At 42.8% G+C, this 24305-nt stretch overlaps 1 protein-coding gene across 1 annotated transcript in view; it reads left to right on the top strand.

Annotated features, from left to right (window-relative positions):
- The window catches only part of CFAP47 (cilia and flagella associated protein 47), a 642446-nt gene that overhangs the window by 500322 nt on the left and 117819 nt on the right, over nucleotides 1-24305 (top strand). Inside the window, exons 55-56 of the mRNA XM_037902107.2 lie at nucleotides 10952-11056; nucleotides 17718-17874. Of these exons, the coding sequence (XP_037758035.1) occupies nucleotides 10952-11056; nucleotides 17718-17874 (262 nt within the window). The remainder of the gene's footprint in view (nucleotides 1-10951; nucleotides 11057-17717; nucleotides 17875-24305) is intronic.

The following is a 24305-nucleotide window of genomic DNA, read 5'->3' as shown; positions in this document are numbered from 1 at the left end:
GGCACCTTAGAGACTAACCAATTTATTTGAGCATAAGCTTTCGTGAGCTACAGCTCACTTCATCGGATGCCTACTGTGGAAAGTGTAGAAGATCTTTTATACACACAAAACATGAAAAAATACCTCCCCCCACCCTACTCTCCTGCTGGTAATAGCTTATCTAAAGTGACCACTCTCCTTACAATGTGTATGATAATCAAGGTGGGCCATTTCCAGCACAAATCCAGGGTTTAACAAGAACGTCTGAGGAATGGGGGAGGGGGGAGGAAAAAACCAGGGGAAATAGGTTACCTTGCATAATGACGTAGCCACTCCCAGTCTCTATTCAAGCCTAAGTTAATTGTATCCAATTTGCAAATGAATTCCAATTCAACAGTTTCTCGCTGGAGTCTGGATTTGAAGTTTTTTTGTTGTAATATTTCAACTTTCATGTCTGTAATTGCGTGACCAGAGAGATTGAAGTGTTCTCCAACTGGTTTATGAATGTTATAATTCTTGACATCTGATTTGTGTCCATTTATTCTTTTACGTAGAGACTGTCCAGTTTGACCAATGTACATGGCAGAGGGGCATTGCTGACACATGATGGCATATATCACATTGGTGGATGTGCAGGTGAACGAGCCTGTGATAGTGTGGCTGATGTTATTAGGCCCTGTGATGGTGTCCCCTGAATAGATATGTGGGCACAGTTGGCAACGGGCTTTGTTGCAAGGATAGGTTCCTGGATTAGTGGTTCTGTTGTGTGGTATGTGGTTGCTGGTGAGTAACTGCTTCAGGTTGGGGGGCTGTCTGTAGGCAAGGACTGGCCTGTCTCCCAAGATTTGTGAGAGTGTTGGGTCATCCTTCAGGATAGGTTGTAGATCCTTAATAATGCGTTGGAGGGGTTTTAGTTGGGGGCTGAAGGTGATGGCTAGTGGCGTTCGGTTATTTTCTTTGTTAGGCCTGTCCTGTAGTAGGTGACTTCTGGGAACTCATCTGGCTCTATCAATCTGTTTCTTCACTTCCGCAGGTGGGTATTGTAGTTGTAAGAATGCTTGTCAGAGATCTTGTAGGTGTTTGTCTCTGTCTGAGGGGTTGGAGCTTAGGGGACGAGAGCTGAGGAAGCGTTGTTCTAAGTCAGCCATAAAAATGTGGGGCCATGCGGGTACCCATAGCAGTGCCGCTGATTTGAAGGTATACATTGTCCCCAAATGTAAAATAGTTATGGGTAAGGACAAAGTCGCAAAGTTCAGCCACCAGGTTAGCAGTGACATTATCGGGGATAGTGTTCTTGTAGTCCATCTTTGTGTGGAATGTTGGTGTAGAGGGCTTTTACATCCATAGTGGCCAGGATGGTGTTATCAGGAAGATCACCGATGGATTGTAGTTTCCTCAGGAAGTCAATGGTGTCTCGAAGGTAGCTGGGAGTGCTGGTAGCGTAGGGCCTGAGGAGGGAGTCTACATAGCCAGACAGTCCTGCTGTCAGGGTGCCAATGCCTGAGATGATGGGGCGTCCAGGATTTCCGGGTTTATGGATCTTGGGTAGTAGATAGAATATCCCAGGTCGGGATTCCAGGGGTGTGTCTGTGCGGATTTGATCTTGTGCTTTTTCAGGGAGTTTCTTGAGCATTTGCTGTAGTTTCTTTTGATAACTCTCAGTGGGATCAGAGGGTAATGGCTTGTAGAAAGTGGTGTTGGAGAGCTGCCGAGCAGCCTCTTGTTCATATTCCGACCTATTCATGATGACAACAGCACCTCCTTTGTCAGCCTTTTTGACTATGATGTCAGAGTTGTTTCTGAGGCTGTGGATGGCATTGTGTTCTGCACGGCTGAGGTTATGGGGCAAGTGATGCTGCTTTTCCACAATTTCAGCCCGTGCACGTCGGCGGAAGCACTCTATGTAGAAGTCCAGTCTGCTGTTTCGACCTTCAGGAGGAGTCCACCTAGAATCCTTCTTTTTGTAGTGTTGGTAGGGAGGTCTCTGTGGATTAGTATGTTGTTCAGAGGTATGTTGGAAATATTCCTTGAGTCGGAGACGTCGAAAATAGGATTCTAGGTCACCACAGAACTGTGTCATGTTCGTGGGGGTGGAGGGGCAGAAGGAGAGGCCCTGAGATAGGACAGCTGCTTCTGCTGGGCTGAGAGTATAGTTGGATAGGTTAACAATATTGCTGGGTGGGTTGAGGGAACCATTGCTGTGGCCCCTTGTGGCATGTAGTAGTTTAGAAAGTTTAGTGTCCTTTTTCTTTTGTAGAGAAGCAAAGTGTGTGTTGTAAATGGCTTGTCTAGTTTTAGTAAAGTCCAGCCACGAGGAAGTTTGTGTGGAAGGTTGGTTTTTTATGAGAGTATCCATTTTTGAGAGCTCATTCTTAATCTTTCCCTGTTTGCTGTAGAGGATGTTGATCAGGTGATTCCGCAGTTTCTTTGAGAGCGTGTGGCACAAGCTGTCAGCATAGTCTGTGTGGTATGTAGATTGTAATGGATTTTTTACCTTCAGTCCTTTTGGTACGATGTCCATCTCTTTGCATTTGAAAGGAAGATGATGTCAACCTACTGACCGCTATTCCTACCTACATGCCTCCAGCTTTCACCCTGACCACACCACACGATCCATCGTCTAAAGCCAAGCTCTGCGATACAACCGCATTTGCTCCAACCCCTCAGACAGAGACAAACACCTACAAGATCTCTATCAAGCATTCTTACAACTACAGTACCCACCTGCGAAAGTGAAGAAACAGATTGATAGAGCCAGAAGAGTTCCCAGAAGTCACCTACTACAGGACAGGCCTAACAAAGAAAATAACCGAACGCCACTAGCCGTCATCTTCAGCCCCCAACTAAAACCCCTCCAACGCATTATTAAGGATCTACAACCTATCCTGAAGGATGACCCAACACTCTCACAAATCTTGGGAGACAGGCCAGTCCTTGCCTACAGACAGCCCCCCAACCTGAAGCAGTTACTCACCAGCAACCACATACCACACAACAGAACCACTAATCCAGGAACCTATCCTTGCAACAAAGCCCGTTGCCAACTGAGCCCACATATCTATTCAGGGGACACCATCACAGGGCCTAATAACATCAGCCACACTATCACAGGCTCGTTCACCTGCACATCCACCAATGTGATATATGCCATCATGTGTCAGCAATGCCCCTCTGCCATGTACATTGGTCAAACTGGACAGTCTCTACGTAAAAGAATAAATGGACACAAATCAGATGTCAAGAATTATAACATTCATAAACCAGTTGGAGAACACTTCAATCTCTCTGGTCATGCAATTACAGACATGAAAGTTGAAATATTACAAGAAAAAAACTTCAAATCCAGACTCCAGCGAGAAACTGTTGAATTGGAATTCATTTGCAAATTGGATACTATTAACTTAGGCTTGAATAGAGACTGGGAGTGGCTAAGTCATTATGCAAGGTAACCTATTTCCCCTTGTTTTTTCCTCCCCCCTCCCCCATTCCTCAGACGTTCTTGTTAAACCCTGGATTTGTGCTGGAAATGGCCCACCTTGATCATCATACACATTGTAAGGAGAGTGATCACTTTAGATAAGCTATTACCAACAAGAGAGTAGGTTTGTGGGGGAGGGGGGTGAGAAAATCTGGATTTGTGCTGGAAATGGCCCAGCTTGATTATCATACACATTGTAAGGACAGTGATCACTTTAGAGAAGCTATTACCAGCAGGAGAGTGGAGTGGGGGGAAAGAAAACCTTTTGTAGTGGTAAACACCCATTTTTTTCCATGGTTTGTGTGTATAAAAAGATCTTCTGTACTTTCCACAGTATGCATCCGATGAAGTGAGCTGTAGCTCACGAAAGCTTATGCTCAGATAAATTGGTTAGTCTCTAAGGTGCCACAAGTACTCCTTTTCTTTTTATCATTGACTGTGTTTCATAAGGATAAAGAGGTTTTTTGCACTCATCCCAAGTTGTTACCAAAAATAGTCTCTGATTTTCCCATAAATCAATCTGTAATTTTACCATCTTTTTTTCTCCAAACCCTGTACTCATGATGGGGAAGCTAAATTATACCCATTAGATCTGAGGAGAACATTTATCTTTTTATTTAGACATAACTAACCAATTTAGACAGTCTTCAAGGCTATGTATTTTTGAAGCTCATAAATCCATTCCTTGAGGCATCAGAACGTATGCAGCTAGATCCAAGTCAGCTTGCATGGCTTTCTCTAGTCATATTCCTCTGATAGAGATATGTAGAGCAGCAACCTGGTATTCTGTTCACACTTTTACTAAACATTATTCTTTAGACTTGGCATCTAGACCAGATGCATAGATTGGCAGGAGAGTCCTGCATTCCTTGTTTAACTAGAACACCAGGTCCCACCATCCTGGGTCAGAGACTGCCTATTAATCTACCCCATGTGTGGGTATATGTAGAGGACACCTGAAGGAAGAAATGAGTTTCTTGCTTGTAACTGAGGTTCTTTGAGATGGATTCTGCATATTCCTACTCCCTATCCATCTTTCCCCTCTACTATGGAGTCCTATCTACCAAAGGGCTTGGATCATGGGGGAAAGAATCAAGGCAGTGGTGCATCACGCTTCTTTTAAACCCTTGTGCTAGAACAGAGTTGGGCAAACTATGGGCCACATCCGGCCCGAGGGACCCTCCTGCCCGGCCCTTGAGCTCCTGGCTGGGGGGGCTAGCCCCCGGCCCCTCCCCTGCTGTCCCCTCTCCCCCACAGCCTCAGCTCGCTGTGCCGCCAGCGCGGGAGGGGGCTGCACTGCAGGGGCAGGGGAGAGCAGGGAGGGAGGCTCACCTGTAGCCTCAGGGGAGCAGGCAGGAGGTGCGCGTGGCGGGAGCGTGGCGAACATGGGCGGAGGACTCAGGAGAAGCGCTGGGCGGACGCGCAGCTGGCCAGAGAGAAGCGGCGCTTTGAAGGGGAAACCGCCGCTTCTCTCCGGCTGCACAGCTGCCCCTGCCTCCTCCTGAGTCCTCCGCCCATATTCGCAGGGCCGTATTCTGAAAGGGGCTTTGGGGGGGGGATTGGATAGGGGTGGGGTCCCAGGGTGCCTGTGAGGGGGCGGGGGTGTGGATAGGGGTCAGGGCAGTCAGGGAGCAAGGGGAGTTGGATGGGGGTGGAGTCCCGGGGGGCAGGAAGTCCCAGGAGGGGGTGGTCAGGGGACAAGGAGTTGGGCGTGGGGGGTTGGATGGGTCGGCTGTTCTGAGGGCGGCAGTCGGGGCGGGAAGTGGGACGGGGCTGATAGGGTTAGGGATTGAGGAGGCACAGCCCTCCCTACCCAGCCCTCCATACAGTTTTGGGGTAACTTGATTACAGCCTCTAAGTATAGACATGGGGAAGGAATGTTTAATAATGGGCCCTTTATTCTGGCAGAGAAAAGTATAACACGATCCAGTGGCTTGAAGTTGAAGTTAGACAAATTTAGGCTGGAAATAAGGTGTGCATTTTTAACAATGAGGGTAATTAACTGTTAAAACAATTCACCAAAGGTTGTGGTGGATTCCCCATCACTGATCATTTTAAAATCAAGATTGGATGTTTTTCTAAAAGATCTGGTCTAGAAATTATTTTGGGATGTTTGATGGCCTGTGTTATACAGGGGGTCAGACTAGATCAGGAGTGGGCAAACTTTTTGGCCTGAGGGCCACATTGCGGTTCCAAAACTCTATGGAGGGCCAGGTAGGGAAGGATGTGCCTCCCCAAACCCAAACCCTATCGTCCCCGTCCCACTTCCCGCCCACTGAGTGGCCCCCTCAGAACCTCCGACCCCCCCCCTACTCCTTGTCCCCTGACCACCACCCCCCCGGGATCCCACCCCCTATCCAACTCCCCCTGCTCCCTGAATGCCCTGACCCCTATCCACACCCCCGCCCCCTGACAGGCACCCCGGGACCCCACCCCCATCCAACCCCCCTAAAGCCCCTTTCAGAATGTGGCCTTGCGAATATGGGCGGAGGACTCAGGAGGAGGCAGGGGCAGCTATGCAGCTGGAGAGAAGCGGCGGTTTCCCCTTCAAAGCAGTGCTTCTCTCCGGCCAGCTGCGCAGCCACCCAGTTACAACCAATTACTACCTCAAACATTCTCAAGTGCTAGTAAAGAGAAAAAAATTATTGGATAAGGGGTGTGTTCAGAAAAGGGAGGTAGAGTTAAAGGTGTAGACCGGGGTCTCAAACTCAAATGACGACAAGGGCCACATGAGGACCAGTACATTGGCCCGAGGGCCGCACCACTGCCCCCTTGCCCCCTGCTGCCCCGGCCCTGCCCCTGCCCTGCCTCTTCTCACCCCTTCCCTGAAATCTCCACCCCAACTCCGCCCCCTCCCTGCCCCCAGGGGGTGCAGGAGGGGCACGGCGTGCGTCAGGGGGCTCAGGGCAGGGGTCAGGGTGCGGGGTGCAGCAGGGGGCTCAGGGCAGGGAGTTGGGGTGCAGGGTGCAGCAGGGGGCTTAGGGCAGGGGGTCGGGGTGCAGGAGGGGTGTGGGGTGCAGCAGGGGGCTCAGGGCAGGGGGTTCGGCTGCAGGAGGGGTTCAGAGGGTGGGTCTGGCCTGGTGCACACCGGGGGCAGGGCAGGCTCCCTCCCCGCCCCCCCCCCATGTTGCTCCTGGAAGGGGCCGGGACCTGGGGCGGGGGGGGGGGGGGGGGACGGACAGAGGTCTGTGTGTTGCCCTGGCCGCTCCTCCAGGTACCTCCCCTGAAGCTCACATTGGCCACGGTTTCCCCCACCCAGGTCCCGGCCACTTCCTGAAGCAGCACAGGGGCAGGACAGGGTAGGTGGGCGGGCAGGCAGGCAGGGAGGGAGCCTGCCCTGCCCACGGCGTGTGCCGGACCGGAGCCGCTCTAGGTAAATGCTGGGGGGGGCCGCAGGGACCTGGCGGCCCACAGAAAATAACCCTGCTGGCCACGTGTTTGAGACCCCTGGTGTAGACTATGGTGTACTGTAGTTATGGTAATGGTATGGTGTGTGCTTGTGGGTAGAGGAGTAGTGAGTATGTACTGCTAGGTGGCTTAACTTTTAATTCCTTTGCTTTTCTGGATATGTTTCAGAGTAGCAGCTGTGTTAGTCTGTATTCGCAAAAAGAAAAGGAGTACTTGTGGTACCTTAGAGACTAACAGATTTATTTGAGCATAAGCTTTCGTGAGCTACATGGCAGAGGGGCATTGCTGGCACATAATGACATATATCACATTGGTAGATGTGCAGGTGAATGAGCCTCTGATAGTGTGGCTGATGTGATTAGGTCCTATGATGGTGTCCCCTGAATAGATATGTGGACACAGTTGGCAACGTGCTTTGTTGCAAGGATAGGATCATGGGTTAGTGGTTCTGTTGTGTGGTGTGTGGTTGCTAGTGAGTATTTGCTTCAGGTTGGGGGGCTGTCTGTAAGCAAGGACTGACCTGTCTCCCAGGATCTGTGAGAGTGATGGGTCGTCCTTCAGGATAGGTTGTAGATCCTTGATGATGCGTTGGAGAGGTTTTAGTTGGGGGCTGAAGGTGATGGCCCCTCTGCCATGTACATTGGTCAAACTGGACAATCTCTATGTAAAAGAATAAATGGACACAAATCAACGTCAAGAATTATAACATTCAAAAACCAGTCGGAGAACACTTCAATCTCTCTGGTCACTCGATTACAGACCTAAAAGTGGCAATTCTTCAACAAAAAAACTTCAAAAACAGACTCCAACGAGAGACTGCTGAATTGGAATTAATTTGCAAACTGGATACAATTAACTTAGGCTTGAATAGAGACTGGGAGTGGATGGGTCATTACACAAAGTAAAACTTATTCCCTCCCCCACCCCACTGTTCCTCACACGTTCTTGTCAACTGCTGGAAATGGCCCACCTTGATTATCACTACAAAAGGTTTTCTCCCCACCCCCACTCTCCTGCTGGTAATAGCTCACCTTAAGTGATCACTCTGGTTACAGTGTGTATGGTAACACCCATTGTTTCATGTTCTCTATGTATATAAATCTCCCCACTGTATTTTCCACTGAATGCTTCCGATGAAGTGAGCCGTAGCTCACGAAAGCTTATACTCAAATAAATTTGTTAGTCTCTAAGGTGCCACAAGTACTCCTTTTCTTTTTTCTGGATATGTCTCTCATATGCAGTGTATGTAGCAATTCTAACTGCTTCATAATAAAGTTTTGTGTTTTCATAGAAGCAGTCTTCAGATTTTTTGAGGCTCTTTCCCACTAGTTTCTCTTGTGAAGACCTCCAGAAGCCACTTGTTATCACTGTAGCTTTTATGTGAATGAAATGAAAGAGTATCTTCAGCACATCTTACTATCTGAAGTGAGCAAAATTTAGTCCTTTTTAAAGCATTTCCTGTGGCAACTACTCTCCATAGTAGTCCCTTGCTCTGTCTCTTCATGGCCTCCTGGTTGCACTATGGGGAATACCACCTGTCTCAGGCTCTTCAGACTGAAGTTCTAGCCTTCATGTCTACACCTTATGCCCTCCTGTTATTTATTTTTCCCTTCTGCAATCCTCTCTTTTGGCCTCAAGGCCCTGGCTTTCTCACTGAGTAACTTACATCTTGCTGCATCTTAAAGGGCTGCATCCGATGAAGTGAGCTGTAGCTCACGAAAGCTCATGCTCAAATAAATTGGTTAGTCTCTAAGGTGCCACAAGTCCTCCTTTTCTTTTTAGAAAAAAATAGTGTGCTATATTTTTGGGAAATAATATATGACCATATAATTAATAATAATACCAAGCTTTTATATAGCACTTTTCATCAGTAAATCTCAAAGTGCTTTGCAAAGGAAGTCAGCATCATTATCCCTCTTTTACAAAGGGGGAAACTGAGGTGCAGAGATAAAGTGATTTGCCCAATGGCAACCAGTAGTTGAGCTGGAAATAGAATCATGGTCTCCTGAGTCCCAGTCCAGTGCTCTGTCCACCAGACAACACTGCATAATACATACAAAAGGAAAAGTTGTACATACAAGTCCTCGTTAGTTTGGGACTTGACTGGTTTTTTTAAATGATTAATTCTTCAACTTCAGTGGTCTGATAAGGTAGATTTTTTTTTAAATGGACTGTCCTAATTTGTTTTAAAAAACTGTTTGACACCATCACTAACAACTCTTTCCAGGCCAGGTTCCACTTTTTTACCACCAGCCATTTTGTTGTTTGTTCTTTTCAGAAATGGTTCCAAGATTATTTTTTTTTCCATAATGGAAGAATGTGTTTTTCACTCTCCTCTCATTCAAAAATGGCTGAAGCATTTTTACTCAAATTGTCCAGATAATTTTGTCTTTGAGTAGAAACTAGTCCTGGAAAATTTCAACCTAATATGTGAAAATTTCAGAATGCTTTTAGTGACTGAAAACGGGATTGTATTCTACCGTGACCTTTGCAGTTTCTAGTTTTGGAAATATAATGCAAATGTTTGCCAGTTAATTCTTGAAGTCAGAAGACCCAGAACTGTGGATCTCTGTAATAGCTTAGAGCAGTGCTTCTCAAGCTATCTGATGTGGGGGACCGGCAATTTTTTTTTCCAATGTGCGCGCAGACCGGCAGCCGATGGCTGGCGGACGGGCACCAGTCCACGGACCACCACTTTGAGTAGCACTGCCTTAGAGAACTGTAATTGCAGAACATTCCCTTTTATTAATCCAATTCTGTAAGTATCTATTTACATGTTACTGGTCTATACACCAACTTAGTTTTCAACAATTTTTTTTAATATAATAGAGATGGCAAAATAACACTTAAAAAATAAAATATTTCCTCTAAAATATAGGATTAGAATTAATGTATCCAGAACAATAAACTTCTTTTGTTACTTGTAAAAAGAAAAAAAAGTTATCAAACACAGCATGTCAAGTTTCAACCCTTTGTCAATTATATCTGGGCCTAATCCTTCATTGCTCACTTAAATCAAGCTCCCACTTACATCATTTGGAGATTTGGACGTGCAAGGAATACAGAACCCCAAGCCCTATTTGGTTATAAACTTCCAAAAATTGGGGTCTGCCATGGACACGGTGACAAGACCATTAACTATAGTGCACAAAAACTGACGGTCTAGTAATTCTTGTTTACTGCCTGTTACTAATCTTGCAGGGTTGACAGCTACTTTGGAACAGGCGTTTGTCAGTGCCAGCTGTTGTAATATAATGTTTTGATCTCTGTTAGTTTTAAATAGCATCACTGAATAAAATGTAATACTAACTTGAATGGGATCTATCAATTTTGTTCTGTATTACCACAGAGTAAAATGCATTAAAACTGTTTAGATATGAACAAACTACAAATATTATCATTTTTTTAAAATGAAATAAAATGTAGCATTTGTGAAATCAGTGATTTTGCCCAACTGATTTATATTGGCAAAAGCACTGATACTGTGTTCTGTTTGCATTGAGCTTCAGAACACTTGTATGATCACAATGTAGCTGGGCACCTGGCTTTTCCCTGTGCAATTGTGAATCACACTAATGTAGTTCAGAAGCAGATGAACCGTAGCAACCTCATTTACTGTGTGAGTGTATGTGAGCAGAAGAGGAGAGGCACGTATAAGCATACTATATATTCCTCTTAAAGTCTGTTTGTTTCTTTTGATTTCAGTGTACTAGCATTTTTAGTATCACATTGATGTGAAAAAAATAAAATAAAATAAAGAGTAGAAAAGTGATCAGAAATAAAAAACATTTTCCTTCCACTGGTATTTTAAGAAACCAAACTTAGCTTCCTTTTGAGCAGTCAGTAATACCACATTGTTAGTATTTGTGGAATAAACGTGCTGTGACTGCCACTAAATACTGTTTACTGCAGTACATTTTATCAGTCTTACCAGACCATGTGTGCTGAGTCGAGAATGTGTACAGTGGAACACATTAATCAAATAAACATCAACAGTGTTGATAAAAAGCACAACAAAGGAACTAACTCAAAAAAAGTATTGATTTTTTTTCCTCTCTCTTTTGCTTGCTTTGTGTGTTTGCACAGCTGATGGTGGCTCCTCATTCCACTACTGAAGTACCTGTTCAGTTCTGTCCTTCTGCCCTGGGAAGAGTCAATCACACGGCATCAATCACCTTCACATGCCCACAGGTATGATGCTATGTTTAGTGTCCAAAGCACTATGAAATCAGATAATACAATATTTTCAAATATAGTTATAAATAAAAGTTTCAGTCAAAAGGACAATTTAAAATCAGATTTTTTGATCCTTAATCATACAGCCAGTGCAAAAATAATCGACTTAGATGCACATGATGAACAATTTGCTTTAGCCTTAGCCTTAACTTTGCTCAGCTTTCAGCACATCTACAATCTTAGATAGAATTAATGCTGTTGGTTGATGTGCAGAGAACTAGAATATGCATTAGTATTTCTAATTTGCTTAGTAATTACCAGGTTATCCCAAATTATTCATTACTGAAATAGTCTTCCTGCTCTGAAATTAATTTAATAGTTCCTTTTGTAAAGTATTATCATAAATAAGCCCCACTTATTAATGTTTATCTTCTTTAGAAATACTCCTGGACTTGAAAGAATTATCATCCTTTGATTTAACTTGAAACTAATCTTCTTTACATTTAATGTGTTAAAATTTTGAGCATTTTTCCTGTGTGTTTCCTGAATCTTTAAAGAGAAGCAACTAAATGGAGAAGCATGAGTCATCTCCTTGACCTACTAGCTTACTAAAAATTGCAGCTGGAAACAAAGAGCAGAACTGATATTATGACACGAGTGCCATAATGTCAGCACATGAGTTGTGCTTGAGTGACATGTTTGCTTTCCAAATGTATGTAATTTCCTCTTTGTTCTTGTTGGGCTGTCAAATATCCTAATGGGCTGTTGACTTGAAAATTACCTCAGTTGAATGCTAGGCAAATGTCTCTAGTAAGATTCTCGGTAATACTGCAAAAGCAGAACTTGTCTCTTCTACAAGAAAAAAGGAGTAAGAAAGTGATATAGCCCTTCCCCCCGACCCCACCCCCTCCGATATCAGAATGCCTAACAGACGGATTACCTGTAGGGAATGGTTGCAAAGCATGCATTTTTAGAGTCCATCTCCTCTTTAATATTTATTAAGAATAAAAGCAAGGAGCCAGCATTTCTGGTATAAGTGGTATATAAGCAAGGGCAGTTCAAGAGGACAAAATGCCATTATCTTTTCTGAATCCTAATAGCTCTCAGAACTCTGGTCTATACATTAAAAGTTTAATTCTTCATCAGATACAGAAGCAATAAAGAAAGTAAATAATTCACTTAAACCTTTCAGGAACAAATTGAGCCCTGACACTTGATTTTTCTCATCCAGTGCATCTCCTTTCAAATAATGGCAAATCTCCAAGTTTTGATCTGCGGCTGAACTTTAATCAATATCTCATCCTTTCAGTTGCTTTGTCCATGCTCTCTCAACCTTTTCAATCTGTTGCTCTTACCTTTGTAATTTTTTTCAATGTCCTTTTCATCCCTGAACCATATGGATCTTTCTTTTTTTATTCTGTTCACTTTCACTGCCTAAGTCCTTACCAAATTGATGCCAGATGATTCCAGGGTGCTAATTATTTATTACATTTTAAAAGATATAATGTATTTGCACAAATCTAAGGTGGTTGTTTTCTAATATCTGAATCCTAGAACAACTTTTTAACCTAAAAAAATGTGCATTGATTTTCCTTTCTTGATTTCACTGATTAAATGCATCTGAACTGACCCTGTAAACCATGTCATAGCTGTGTAACTGACTAATCTAAAATCAGCTAATGACAGTACTTATAGGATAAACCTTAACTTTTTTGATTCTGCCTCTTTGCTGAATTGAGAGAAACTGCTAAGGGCTGTTATCTTCTTCATTTGTTTCTGGTTTAGAGCTGTGTGAAGAGCTCTTCAGAATAAAAATCCAAGTTTAGGTTCTAATCATTTTACTATAGGTTTTTGAAACCTAAAATTAGCTTTGTTGGGATAGCACAACTGAATTGCCAGCTTGAATATAATGCATGCCCAGAGTGTTAATATATTTCTATCATCTTGTTCTCCTAGCACACCAGCAACATCCATATGTAATGGAGCGAGGCTAATAGTACTAAGCAGCATAGGAGAGAAGCGGAGCTTTGCAATAGATCTTGTCAAATATTCTTTGCTTAGGGTTATTTTTTTTAGTTCTTTCCTCCTGATATGTTGCAGTGGGCAGTGCATATTCTTCCTCTGCATCCTGTTAGGTTTCCATTTCAGATGCAAGCTAAACCTTTTCTTTTAACTGTAGATTGGGGGCGGGGGGTGTCTAATTTTTTTTTTTTTTTTACAAAATTTGGCCTTTAATTTTGGATGCCTCATTTTTTTGGCTGCCCAACTTGAGACACCTTGAGGATGTTTTTTTCCGAGGGTGCTCAGCACTTCAGAGCATCAGGTTCAGAACATCCAAAGTGTCCCCAGCTGGAAACACAAAAATACAGGCAATCAAAAATCCGGGAAAATTTAGCCCCTTTCCTTCTAAGACAGCATGGTTTATCTTTAAACATTTCAATTTCAGTGAGGAGAAATAGAAAATAAATCAGTTTCTTGTGTTAGTCCTATCAGATAAATCTTTATTAACAGCTAACTTTATAGGCTACACCCTCTATGCAGCTGAATGAAAAGTGTACCTTCTCCTTTACTGATAGTTTAAGTAAACTTGTGTGTGTGTGTGTGTGTGTGTGTATGTATAACACACACACACACACACACACACACACACACACACACACACACACACACACACACACACACACACACACACACACACACACACCATGGTAGCTAGTTTACCAGGTCTGTATTCACAGTAGATCAGGGCATCAATTACAATATCTAGGTTACCAGGCATGGGTTCACATTAGAGCTGGGCTAAACCAGTTGAGAAACAGTTTAATTAATAGATTTTAAGGCCAAAAGGTACCATTAGATAGTCTGACCTCCTCCAGAATATAGGCCACAGAATTTCATCCAGTTACCCCAGTGCTGAGCCCAGTAAGTTGTTTGACTAAAGCATACCTTCTAGAAAGGCATCCGGTCCTGATTTGAAGATGTCAGGTTTATGAAGAATCCACTCTTTCCCTTAGTAGTTTGTTCCAGTGTTTAATCATCCTCACTGTTAAAGATCTGTGTCTTATTTTTAGTTTGAATTCATGTGCTTCTAACTTCTAGCCATTGGTTTTTGTTATGCCTTTCTCCACTAGATTAAAGTGCCCTTTAGTACTTTGCTTGGTATTTCCTCCCTGGGAAGGTACTTTTAGTCACAGTTCAGGGTAACTGCACCTGTATTTCTCCTCAGTGATCTGGCAAGGGCACCCACTCTCAAGCTTCCAGCTCTCCGGCTGTTGCTTCTCTTGGGTGAAGACCCCTGTGTCTCACTTCCTTCTCATCAGGGTTATGACCATGCTGAGCAGTTCCCTTCCTTCACTGCATTGTTCCTAGCAAAGACAGTCTGCCTAAAGAGAGGTCTGGAAGAAGTTTAATTTAAGATTTCTTCTTGCCTTGGGCAGGGATGGTGTCCCTACTCTCTGTTTGCTGGAAGCTGGGAATGGGCAACAGGGGATGGATCACTTGATGATTACCTGTTGTGTTCATTTCCTCTGGGGCACCTGGCATTGGCCACTGTCAGAAGACAGGATACTGGGCTAGATGGACCTTTGGTCTGACCCAGTATGGCTGTTCTTATGTTCTTGCCATATGAATGAGGATGAGCAAACTTAAGGTTTAATTGGACTCAAATTCTGGGTTTTATGTTTTGTTTTGCTGTTAGTTGTGGACTGGCACAAGACTCCAGTAAGGATCATGCATTTGTACCAATCATAACAAGTAGTTACAGAACCATCTTAACGATGTATAGCACATATGCTTCTCTAAATACGTCATCTGCCAAATTCAGGCTGTTGTGTCTCAGCTCCTTAGTGTGCGACTGACAATACTCCTTCAAGCTGTTGAAGATTTTTGGCTCCTTGAGGCAGTGATGGAGCATGACCCCCTAAAGGATGTTGCATGTCACATGTTCATTATAACTGCTGCCTTTGGAACCTTCCAGTCAGTTTCTTTTGTGATTGCAAAGAAGCTTCCCAAAGAGCTGCTCTGGGTACTCTCCCAAATTGCAACAAAATATTTTTAATGATAACCCCTGCCTTCTTGTCAGAGGCTGAGAATGGTGTCCACAGATGTATAACTGAAACACAGCTACATTATATTTAAGTCAGCAATATCTAAATAAATTTTGATTTCATAATCATCACTTCCAGACAGTCCAATCTGATTCCACACCTGAGTTACCCAAGATATTAAAGTTTTTCTACCTTATAATTTATTCTAAACTTGGCAGGAAGGAATATTTTTATTTGCCATTTCCTCCACCCTCATGTGGATATTTTGGCTTATGATGTGGGGATAAAGGGAAGTAGTTTACTAAATTCAAAGGAAATAGACTATATTCATTCTTGGTAGTGGAATTACACCAGGGGTGAACTTGACCCAATGTGTATTTATCTTTTAGGAGTAGGAATACAGGAACTTCTGTACTGGATTAGACCAGTGGTCCATCTAATCCATTATGCTGTCTCTGAGAGCCACCTGTATGAGGTGCACAATTGTGAAATAACCTGACCATATAGGGGATTTTCTCCCTAACTTTTGTTAGAATAATGGAAATTATGCCTTAGATTGGAAAGGGGATTTATATCCCTTACTAAAGTGAAAACAAAAATCAATTTTTTATATTCTGATTTATGTAACTATGGATGTTCTTCACATCTATTTAAAGATCTAATCCTTTTTTGAATCCTACTAAATTCTTGGCCCCAATGATTATCTGTGACATTGGGTTCCACAGGTTAATTATGTCTTGTACAAAAAAACCTTTCCTTTAATAAGCTTTAATTTTCTTTTTCTTTTCAATTTAATTGAATATCCCATTGCTTATAAAACATAAGTAAGGGCAACCAATGTACCATCTTTCTATATTGTGTGTAACTCCCATGTCCCCTTTTATTCATCTCCTCTCTAAACAGACCCAATCTTTTCAATTCCACTTTATATAAAATATTTTCATGTATTTGTTACCCTATTCCCCACTCTTTCTGTTATATCTTTATTCTGATAGTGTCCAGAACTAACCACAGTACTCCAGATCATGGTGTACCAGTGGTTTATATTAGTGTGATATTTTCATTCTTTATTTTCTATTCCATATCTTGTACATCCTTTACAATATTTTGTTTTTGTCCACCACTGCACATTAAGCAGTTCTCATTGAGCTGTCCACAGTGAGGCCCATGTGTTTTTCCTGAGTGGTTATTGTATATTTTAAACCCCATAAGGTATACGTACAAATAACTCAAACAATTCTTTGCAATAATTATGAGAATTATTGCATTTGTCAACAGTGAATTTCATCTGTCATCATGCTTACCCATTCATCTAGCTTGGTTAGGTACTTAAGAAGTTCATGAATGTCTTCTACAGTCTTGACTAATGTAAATAATTTTTTTGTCATCTGCAAATGTTGCCATCTTGCTATTCATCCCCTTTTCTAGCTCACTAATAAATATATTAAACAGTACAGTTTCTAATACAAAAATAGAAAGCATCCTGATGTTAGCATTTTTTCCTGTGGAAAGTTGATCATTTACTCCTACTCTTTCTTTTTTTATCTCATAACTACTAAGTTGCATTAATAGGCTCAGGTGAGGGACTTTGCAAAGGCTTTTAAAAAATACAGGTACATTATTTCATCTGCTTCTTTTTTTTATCCACTTATTTTGTTCACATACTTAAAGAATTTTCCTTTACAGAAGCAATGGTGGTTTGTTTCTCTCTCTCATCTCATATTAATCTAGGCATTTTATAATTCTGTTTTAAATTATTTTTAACCATTTACATGTTGCTGAAGTATTGTGGTCTGTAACTCCCATTTTCACCCAGTACCTTTAAAAAAAAAAAGAAGAAGAAGAAAAGTTAGGTACAACTATTGCCCTCAAGTCCCATTTACATGAAATAGTGTATAATTTTGTTAACTCAGCCATTTCATTCTTAAGTTCCTTCAGAACTCTTGGACTATCCAGTCCTTTTTCTATTTCATTTCTCATTTTGTCTGAGGGTCTTCTTTTTGTACACCTTGATCATTATCAGTGCTCAATCTTATTACTTGCAAAGAATAGGTCTGGGACAGGTATCTCCCATAACATCCTATGTAATGAAGACTGATGCAAATAAATTATTTATCTGCAATGTCTTAATCCTCCTTAATTGCTCCTTTGACTCCCTGTTCTCTTAGTCTGCATGCTGTTGATGTATAAACACAAATATGAAATGTATTAAATACATGTATCTCTTTGTTCTTTAAAATCCTTTCTGGCGTTTACTGTCATGGTGTTAGTTTTTTTATGTGGTTCTTCTGTTATCCCTTATATATCAGTGATCTGTATTCTTCCTCTGGACTTCTTGCGACTATATTCACAATGTGTCCTTCTTTATATTAAGGTTTTAGACCATTGGATCTATTTCTTCCAAGAGATCAATGATTAGAATAGATAAAATCTAATCGTAAAGGGAGAAAAAATAAAATAATAAATAATAATAATAAAATAATAAAATAAAAATAAAGAAAAAGTTGGACAACATTTCTTCCACAAGTATACAACCAGAACAACAGAAAATGATCTTCAGTGAGCTTCAGTAAGATGTGCAATGTGGAGGCTGCTTTTTTCTAATATCAATGTTTTTCTTTCCCCTACAGCTTAATGAGTGGATATTTCATCTGTCTGGGGTTGGCCTTATCCCTCAGCCAATGGAACCAGCTAGCATAAGTACTTGTATTGGTCGTCATTCTTCCGTCATCATATCCTTCAAAAATCCTACCACTGAAGATATACTGGTAGATGTGCTGTTAGCAGGTACAGATTCTTGCTTTAATAATTTCTGTTTGATTGCATTAAAAATATCTGTGGTATAGAGAAATGGTTACTAGTCTGGAAATTGCATATGATACAATAGAGATATACATGGTGAGGAACAGTTCCTTGGTACCTCCATGCCTGTGCTTTGGTAATATGGCTTGGTTATAGTCTGTCTTAATATTCTTCTTAAAGGTTTTCTCATCAGATATAGATACAGGCCCATGGTGTGCGTGTATGCGCGTGTTCACACACACAAATCTTTATCTCAGGCTAAATCAGGTGTGTACAGATTTTGTAATACTGAAGGCTCCAAGCAAGATGTCTATGCAGCCTGAATTTCATCTTAATATGGCTAAATGTAAATGTATAGATCTAGGAACAAAGAATGTAGGCCATACTTACAGAATGGGGACCTGTATCCTGGGAAACAGTGACTCTGAAAAAGATTTGGGGGTTGTGATGGATAATCAACTGAACGTTAGCTCCCAGTGTGAAGTTGTGGCTAATATGATTCTGGAATGCATAAACAGGGGAATCTTGAGTAGGTGTAGAAAGGTAATTTTATTTCTATATTTGACAGTGGTGTGACCACTGCTGAAATACTGTGTCCAGTTCTGGTGCCCACAATTCAAGAGGATGTTGATAAATTGAAGCGGGCTCAGAGAGGAGCCAAGAGAATGATTAAAGGATTAGAGCGATAGACTCAAACAGCTCAGTTTGTTTAGATTAGCAAATAGAAGGTTAAGGGATGACTTCCACAGACTGTAAGTATATACATGGGGAACAAACATTTAATCAGGGACTCTTGAGTCTCACACAGAAAGGTATAACATGATCCAATGGCTGGAAGTTGAAGCTAGACAATTCAGACTGTAAATAAGATGTACATTTTTAACAGCGAGGGTAATAAACCATTGAAAAAGTTTACCGAGGGTCGTGGTGGATTAAGAACATAAGAACGGCCATACTGAGTCAGATCAAAGGTCCATCTAGCCCAGTATCCTGTCTTCCAACAGTAATCAATGCCAGGTGCCCCATAGGGAATGGACAGAATAGGTAATCATCAAATGATCCATGCCCAGTCGCCCATTCCCAACTTCTGACAAACAGAGTTTAGGGACACCATCCCTGCTCATCTTGACTAATCGCCACTGATGGACCTATCCTTCATGAACTTATATAGTTCTTTTTTGAAGATTCTCCATCAATCGCAATTTTTAGATCAAGATCGGATGTTTTTCTAAAAGACATGCTCTAGGAATTATTTTGGGCATGTTTATGGCCTATGTTATACGGGAGGTCAGACTAGATGATCACAATGGCCCCTTTTGGCCTTGAAATCTATGAATTCAGCCATAATACTGTCCAGGCAAGAACATTGGTGGAGATTTATTGAGATTAGTCATTAACTATCTCATCTTGAAATTTATTGTTCACATAAATGACATTTTAACATATTTGATGGCTTAAGTCATTTAGCAAATGGAAATTTTAAAGACAGGTTGTAGCTAACTCAATAAATAGGGGAGTAATCCAAACTAAATCTCTGTAATGGCTGGTTTCTTGTCATAATGATAGCAGACATCTGACCCTTTCAGTTTCAGATGTGAAATTCAGCTCAATCAGCTACAAATAAATCATTTAGCTATCAGAGAAAACAAGATAGCTGTTTTTTAATACATCCCACAGTGGAACGTCTCAACATATCAGCACTGAAAAGCAAATTGGGATGGGACAAATAGAGACCTTGGAAAAACCCATAATTTGCATACCACTGCTAGATTTGAAATCTTTATTTTGGCTAAAGCTGAATTCTTCTGTGTTAATTTAAGAAGCTGAGAAATGGTATACAAAACTAAGTCTTCTGGTTCTGTGACCATGCTGAACAACGAACTCAGAACTCTATTGGATTAAATAACAGTTGAGGTATATCCAAGCAATACATGTGTGACAGGGTGTAGGTACCCCACCCCAGCAATAATGTTGTAATAGTAATTTGCAAGGGGAGGATGGCATTGGCCTCCCTGGAAGGGAGGAAAAATCCTGGCCTACCCTATGAGCTGTGGGTCCTGGCGGGAGCAGCTGACAGCTGGACCTCATTAGGTCCTCTTTGGACCCAGATGGGGGCTCTAACCACCAGTCTAACAGAGTGGTATTCTGTGTCTCTCCCCTGAGTCCAGTCCGTTTGCTCCAATCACTCATTCTTTATCTGCAGTGGAACAGCTTAAACAGGAGAGATTGAGGGAGCCCCACATCAGAAAAGCCCAGAGCCCAGTGGTTAGAGTACGCTCCCAAGAGGAGGGAGAACCCTGTTCAAATAATTTGTCCCTCTCAGGCCCACATCCCAGGTGAGCACTCTAAGTACTGGGCTAAAAGTTAGAAGGTCAGCGCTTCCTGCTTCAGCTGTTTTGTGCAGAACGAGGCAGGTGTCTAAGTCATTCGTGCAAGAAGCTACTTAGGCATCTAAGCTGCTTGACTTCAGGAGATGAGGTTCCATTCGCAGATAGCTAACAGAGAGATGCTTCCTTGCAGCCTGGACATAGGCATTACTCTCCATTAGAGTGGCAGGGTTTAGGACACACGGTTGACATCTCCCATTGGCTATTTTAAGTAGCTCCCCACCTAGCATTTCTGGCTGTTGTGATCCCATTCTTAGGTGCTTGTCTCACCCTATTCATTGCATAGGAGTCTAGGTGTTTAACTCAGGTTTTGTAGTTCCTGTTGTTTTTTCTAGGTGCCTAAAAGTTAGGTGCCATAACGTTCAGCAATTACAGTGCCTAAGTGCCTTTGTGGATTCAGGCCTTGATTCCTAGGAGAAATGAACTCTAGCCAGACCTTGCTCCAAAAGGTCCTCAACCATTAGGGACTAAGGTCCAGGACCAAACTATAATAGAGGGGTAATTTCCCCCTTCTCTAATCTGCAAATCTCCCCTCTACATTCCTACTAACCTCTCCCCCCCACAACCCACTGTCCAACTCCCACCCCACCTCAGGCTCAGATTCGCCCTCAGTCTCTTGATTTCCCACCTCACACACCAACACACACACCCCCTACCTCCACCTACTTTCCCCACAGGGAGCTTCCAGTCAAACTTGTTCTATCCCATTCCTACTCTTCAGAATTTTGTCTTCAATCCTTCCCACCCCATGATCTAGCTGGGATCTTGCCATTTTATAGCAGGGCTCTTCAATTCTGTTAGCACCTTCCATCTGGGTAAAAATTGTGCTGTGTCTGGTAAAAAGAAGAATTTTGTCTTGATTGAATGTTTTTCATTCTGGACCTCAAAGCACTTGGACTCAGCTGAACAAAGTTTCCAATCACTGAAGTGTATTCATTCACTACTGAGGTGAAATGCAGCTCCATTTTTGAGACAGCACCAGTGTTCCCTCTATTTCTTCCCACCCATGTGTGGAATGAATTTTGTTATGTGCACCAATATGGAGGTGATGTGTGACACATGACCTTCATATTGGTGCACATAACAAAATTCATGTGGTGGGGGTGGGGGTGAGGGCGAGGGGTTCGGAGTGTGGGAGGGGCTCAGGCTGGAGGTGGGGGCTCTGAGGTAGAGCCGGGAATGAGAGATTTGGGGTGGAGTAGGGTGCTCACGGGGAGAGAGGACTCTTTCCCCTCACCCCCACCCCCGGAGCACCTTGGCTGCGGGGAAAGGCGCTTGTCCCCACTGCAGCACCTCCGGGGCTGGGGCTGCAGGATAGGCACCCCTTCTCCAGCCCTGGCAGATCCAGCCAGGACTGGGTTTGAGCCGGGGGAGGGGCGCTGTGGAAGGTCTGGGCTGGGTCGCCCCGGCTGGGTCAAGGCCACGCCAGCTGTGGCTGGGTCCAGACCGGACCACTTGGGTCGGGTCTGGGCCATGCCGACTGCGGCTGGGTTCCAGCCAGGCAGCTTGGGTTTGGGTTGCGCTGCCCCAGCCGTGGCTGGGTTCGGGCCGTGTAGGGGCGCCCTGTCAGCGGGCAGGACCAAGCCATAGGATGAGCTCTCCAGCCATGGCAGGTTGGGGGCTGGGAGAGGGGAGCCCCTCCGCTGGCCGGTCCCTGGGCAGGTTCCCTAAGTGCCTGGGTGGCACTAAATAGGCTGCTGCATGGCCATGTGGCTTACAGGGAATTTAGGACAGCACACCATCTGACTACTTCCTTTCTTTGTTTTCCCCGCCCCCTTTTAACCTGGAAGTGAAAGCCTGAGGACTAGGTCATCAACTTATGATGAAACCATATGAAACCATGGGGCTTCATTTCAATTGTATGCTCCAAACTGCTTAGAAGCATTATGTACCTTGACCCCATTTCCTAGAGAAAGGGTTTTAAAACTTTATCATGGTGTTTTCTTAAAGTTTCTTGTGGAACATCTCCCTTTCCAATCAGTCTCATTCATGAACCTACCATCTTTGGTGTAACTGTAGTACTTGGTGAACTCTGTGTGTACATTTAACATTAAATCAAATTACCACAGAACCTCAGAGTTATGAACACCTTGGGAATGGAGGTAGTTCGTAACTCTGACATGTTAACTCTGAACAAAATGTTATGGTTGTTCTTTCAGAAGTTTACAACTGAACATTAATTTAATACAACTTTGAAATTGTACTAAGAAGAAGAAAAATGATGCTTTTAGCCATCTTAATTTAAATGAAACAAGCACAGAAACACTTTCCTTACCTTGACAATTTTTTTAAACTTTCCTTTTATTTAGTAGCTTACATTTAACACAGCATTGTACTGTATTTGCTTTTTTTTTTTTTTTTGTCTTTGCTGCTGTCTGATTCATACTTCTGGTTCCAAACAAGGTCTGTTTGACTGGTCAGTTCATAACTCTGAGGTTCTATTTTAAATTCCTTTCCCAATAGTTAACCAATCCCTTTGTCTCCTTTTTCTCTTCATTCCCTTGCCACATTACATATGTTTGTTTCAATCTCATCAACACTTATCCTGTGCCTAGTCTCATGCTTCCTTAACCTGTCCAATCCCTCTTTTACCCTCTTTTCCTACTAGTCTCCAGCTCCCTTTTTCCACCCTGGTGTCACTTGTCTTCTGGGTCTCCTGCTTTTACACTATCTGCCCTGCTCCCAAACACCTCTTCACTTCTCTGAACTCTCTCATTGAGGAAGCACCTAGTTCTGTCCCCAAGTTTTGGTACCACTTGCAAATCTTTTCCTCTTGGAGATACAAGCATCCACTTTGTAACAGGTCCCCCCCGGGGTGCCACCTGGAACTGGGGTACCACTGACCCACCAGCCCCAGCTGCCTCTCACACTGTGCTGCTCTGACAAGCTGCAAAGCCCTCCAGCCTGCACTTTCACCAGCATACATACAGGTAGGGACACACCCAACTGCAGTTACATGCAGGGTCTCTGACCAGCCCCTGCATAGGAAGGCTACAGCTAAGGCAACTCCCAGCTCCCCAGGCGCACACCCCCTCTGGAGTATAAACCCAAAATTATACCATTTTACGCTGCACAGGGAACTGTGCAGCATAAGCTCAAAGTTTGCCCCCATCCCTCATTGTGGAGAGGAATATGCAAGAGCCTTTGCCCCTGAGCTATGATTCCCACATACTTCACTCCAACTCACTGGTTTAGATAAAGCAAAACCAAGTTTATTAACTACAAAAGATAGATTTTAAGTGATTATAAGTGATAGCGAACAGATCAAAGCAGGTTACCTAGCAAATAAAAAAAAATGCCAACTAAGCTTGATACATGAAATAGATTGGATATGAATTAGCAGATTCTCACACTAAGATGATATAAGCAGGCTGCATATTCTTAAGGGGCAAGCTGCACTCACTTTATAGCTTGGAATCCCCACGTGTTTCATTTACAGACTAAAAATCCCTTTAGCCTGGGTCCAGCACTTCCCCCAGTTCAGTCTTTGTTCCTCAGGTGTTTCCAGGAGTCGTCTTTTGTGGGGAGTGAAGAACACCAGATGATGTCACTACCTGCCTTATATAGCTTTTGTATATAGTGAGAACCCTTTGTTTCAAAGCTTTGGTTTTCAGACCTGTTTGTGGAAAAAATACTGACATCCCAAGATGGAGTCCAGAATCATGTGGTCTGATCACATGTCCTTGTAGAGTCATAGCAGCCATTACTCACAGAATGTTTGGCGTGTTCTTAGGAAGTCTCATCACCAAGTGGGAGATAAGCTTCTCTTCAGGCCTATTGTTTTTTCCTAATGGCCCATTGCCCTGGATAGGCTCTTCCCCACCCATCATCTAGACTGAAAGCATCTTGTCTTGTGGGCATTACCTAGGTTTAACTACATTTGGAATACAGATGCACAGTCAATATTCAGAACTTCAGATACAAAAATGATATATGCATACAAATAGGATAATCATATTCAGCAAATAACTTTTCCAATGACTTATCTTGCATAAAATACATCATAATTATGTCCTAATCATATGATAA

The sequence above is a fragment of the Chelonia mydas genome, chromosome 1, assembly GCF_015237465.2.
Source record: "Chelonia mydas isolate rCheMyd1 chromosome 1, rCheMyd1.pri.v2, whole genome shotgun sequence".
Taxonomy (NCBI): domain Eukaryota; kingdom Metazoa; phylum Chordata; order Testudines; family Cheloniidae; genus Chelonia; species Chelonia mydas.
The sequence above is the reverse complement of the archived record's forward strand: the minus strand, read 5'-3'. Positions and strand labels throughout refer to the sequence as shown.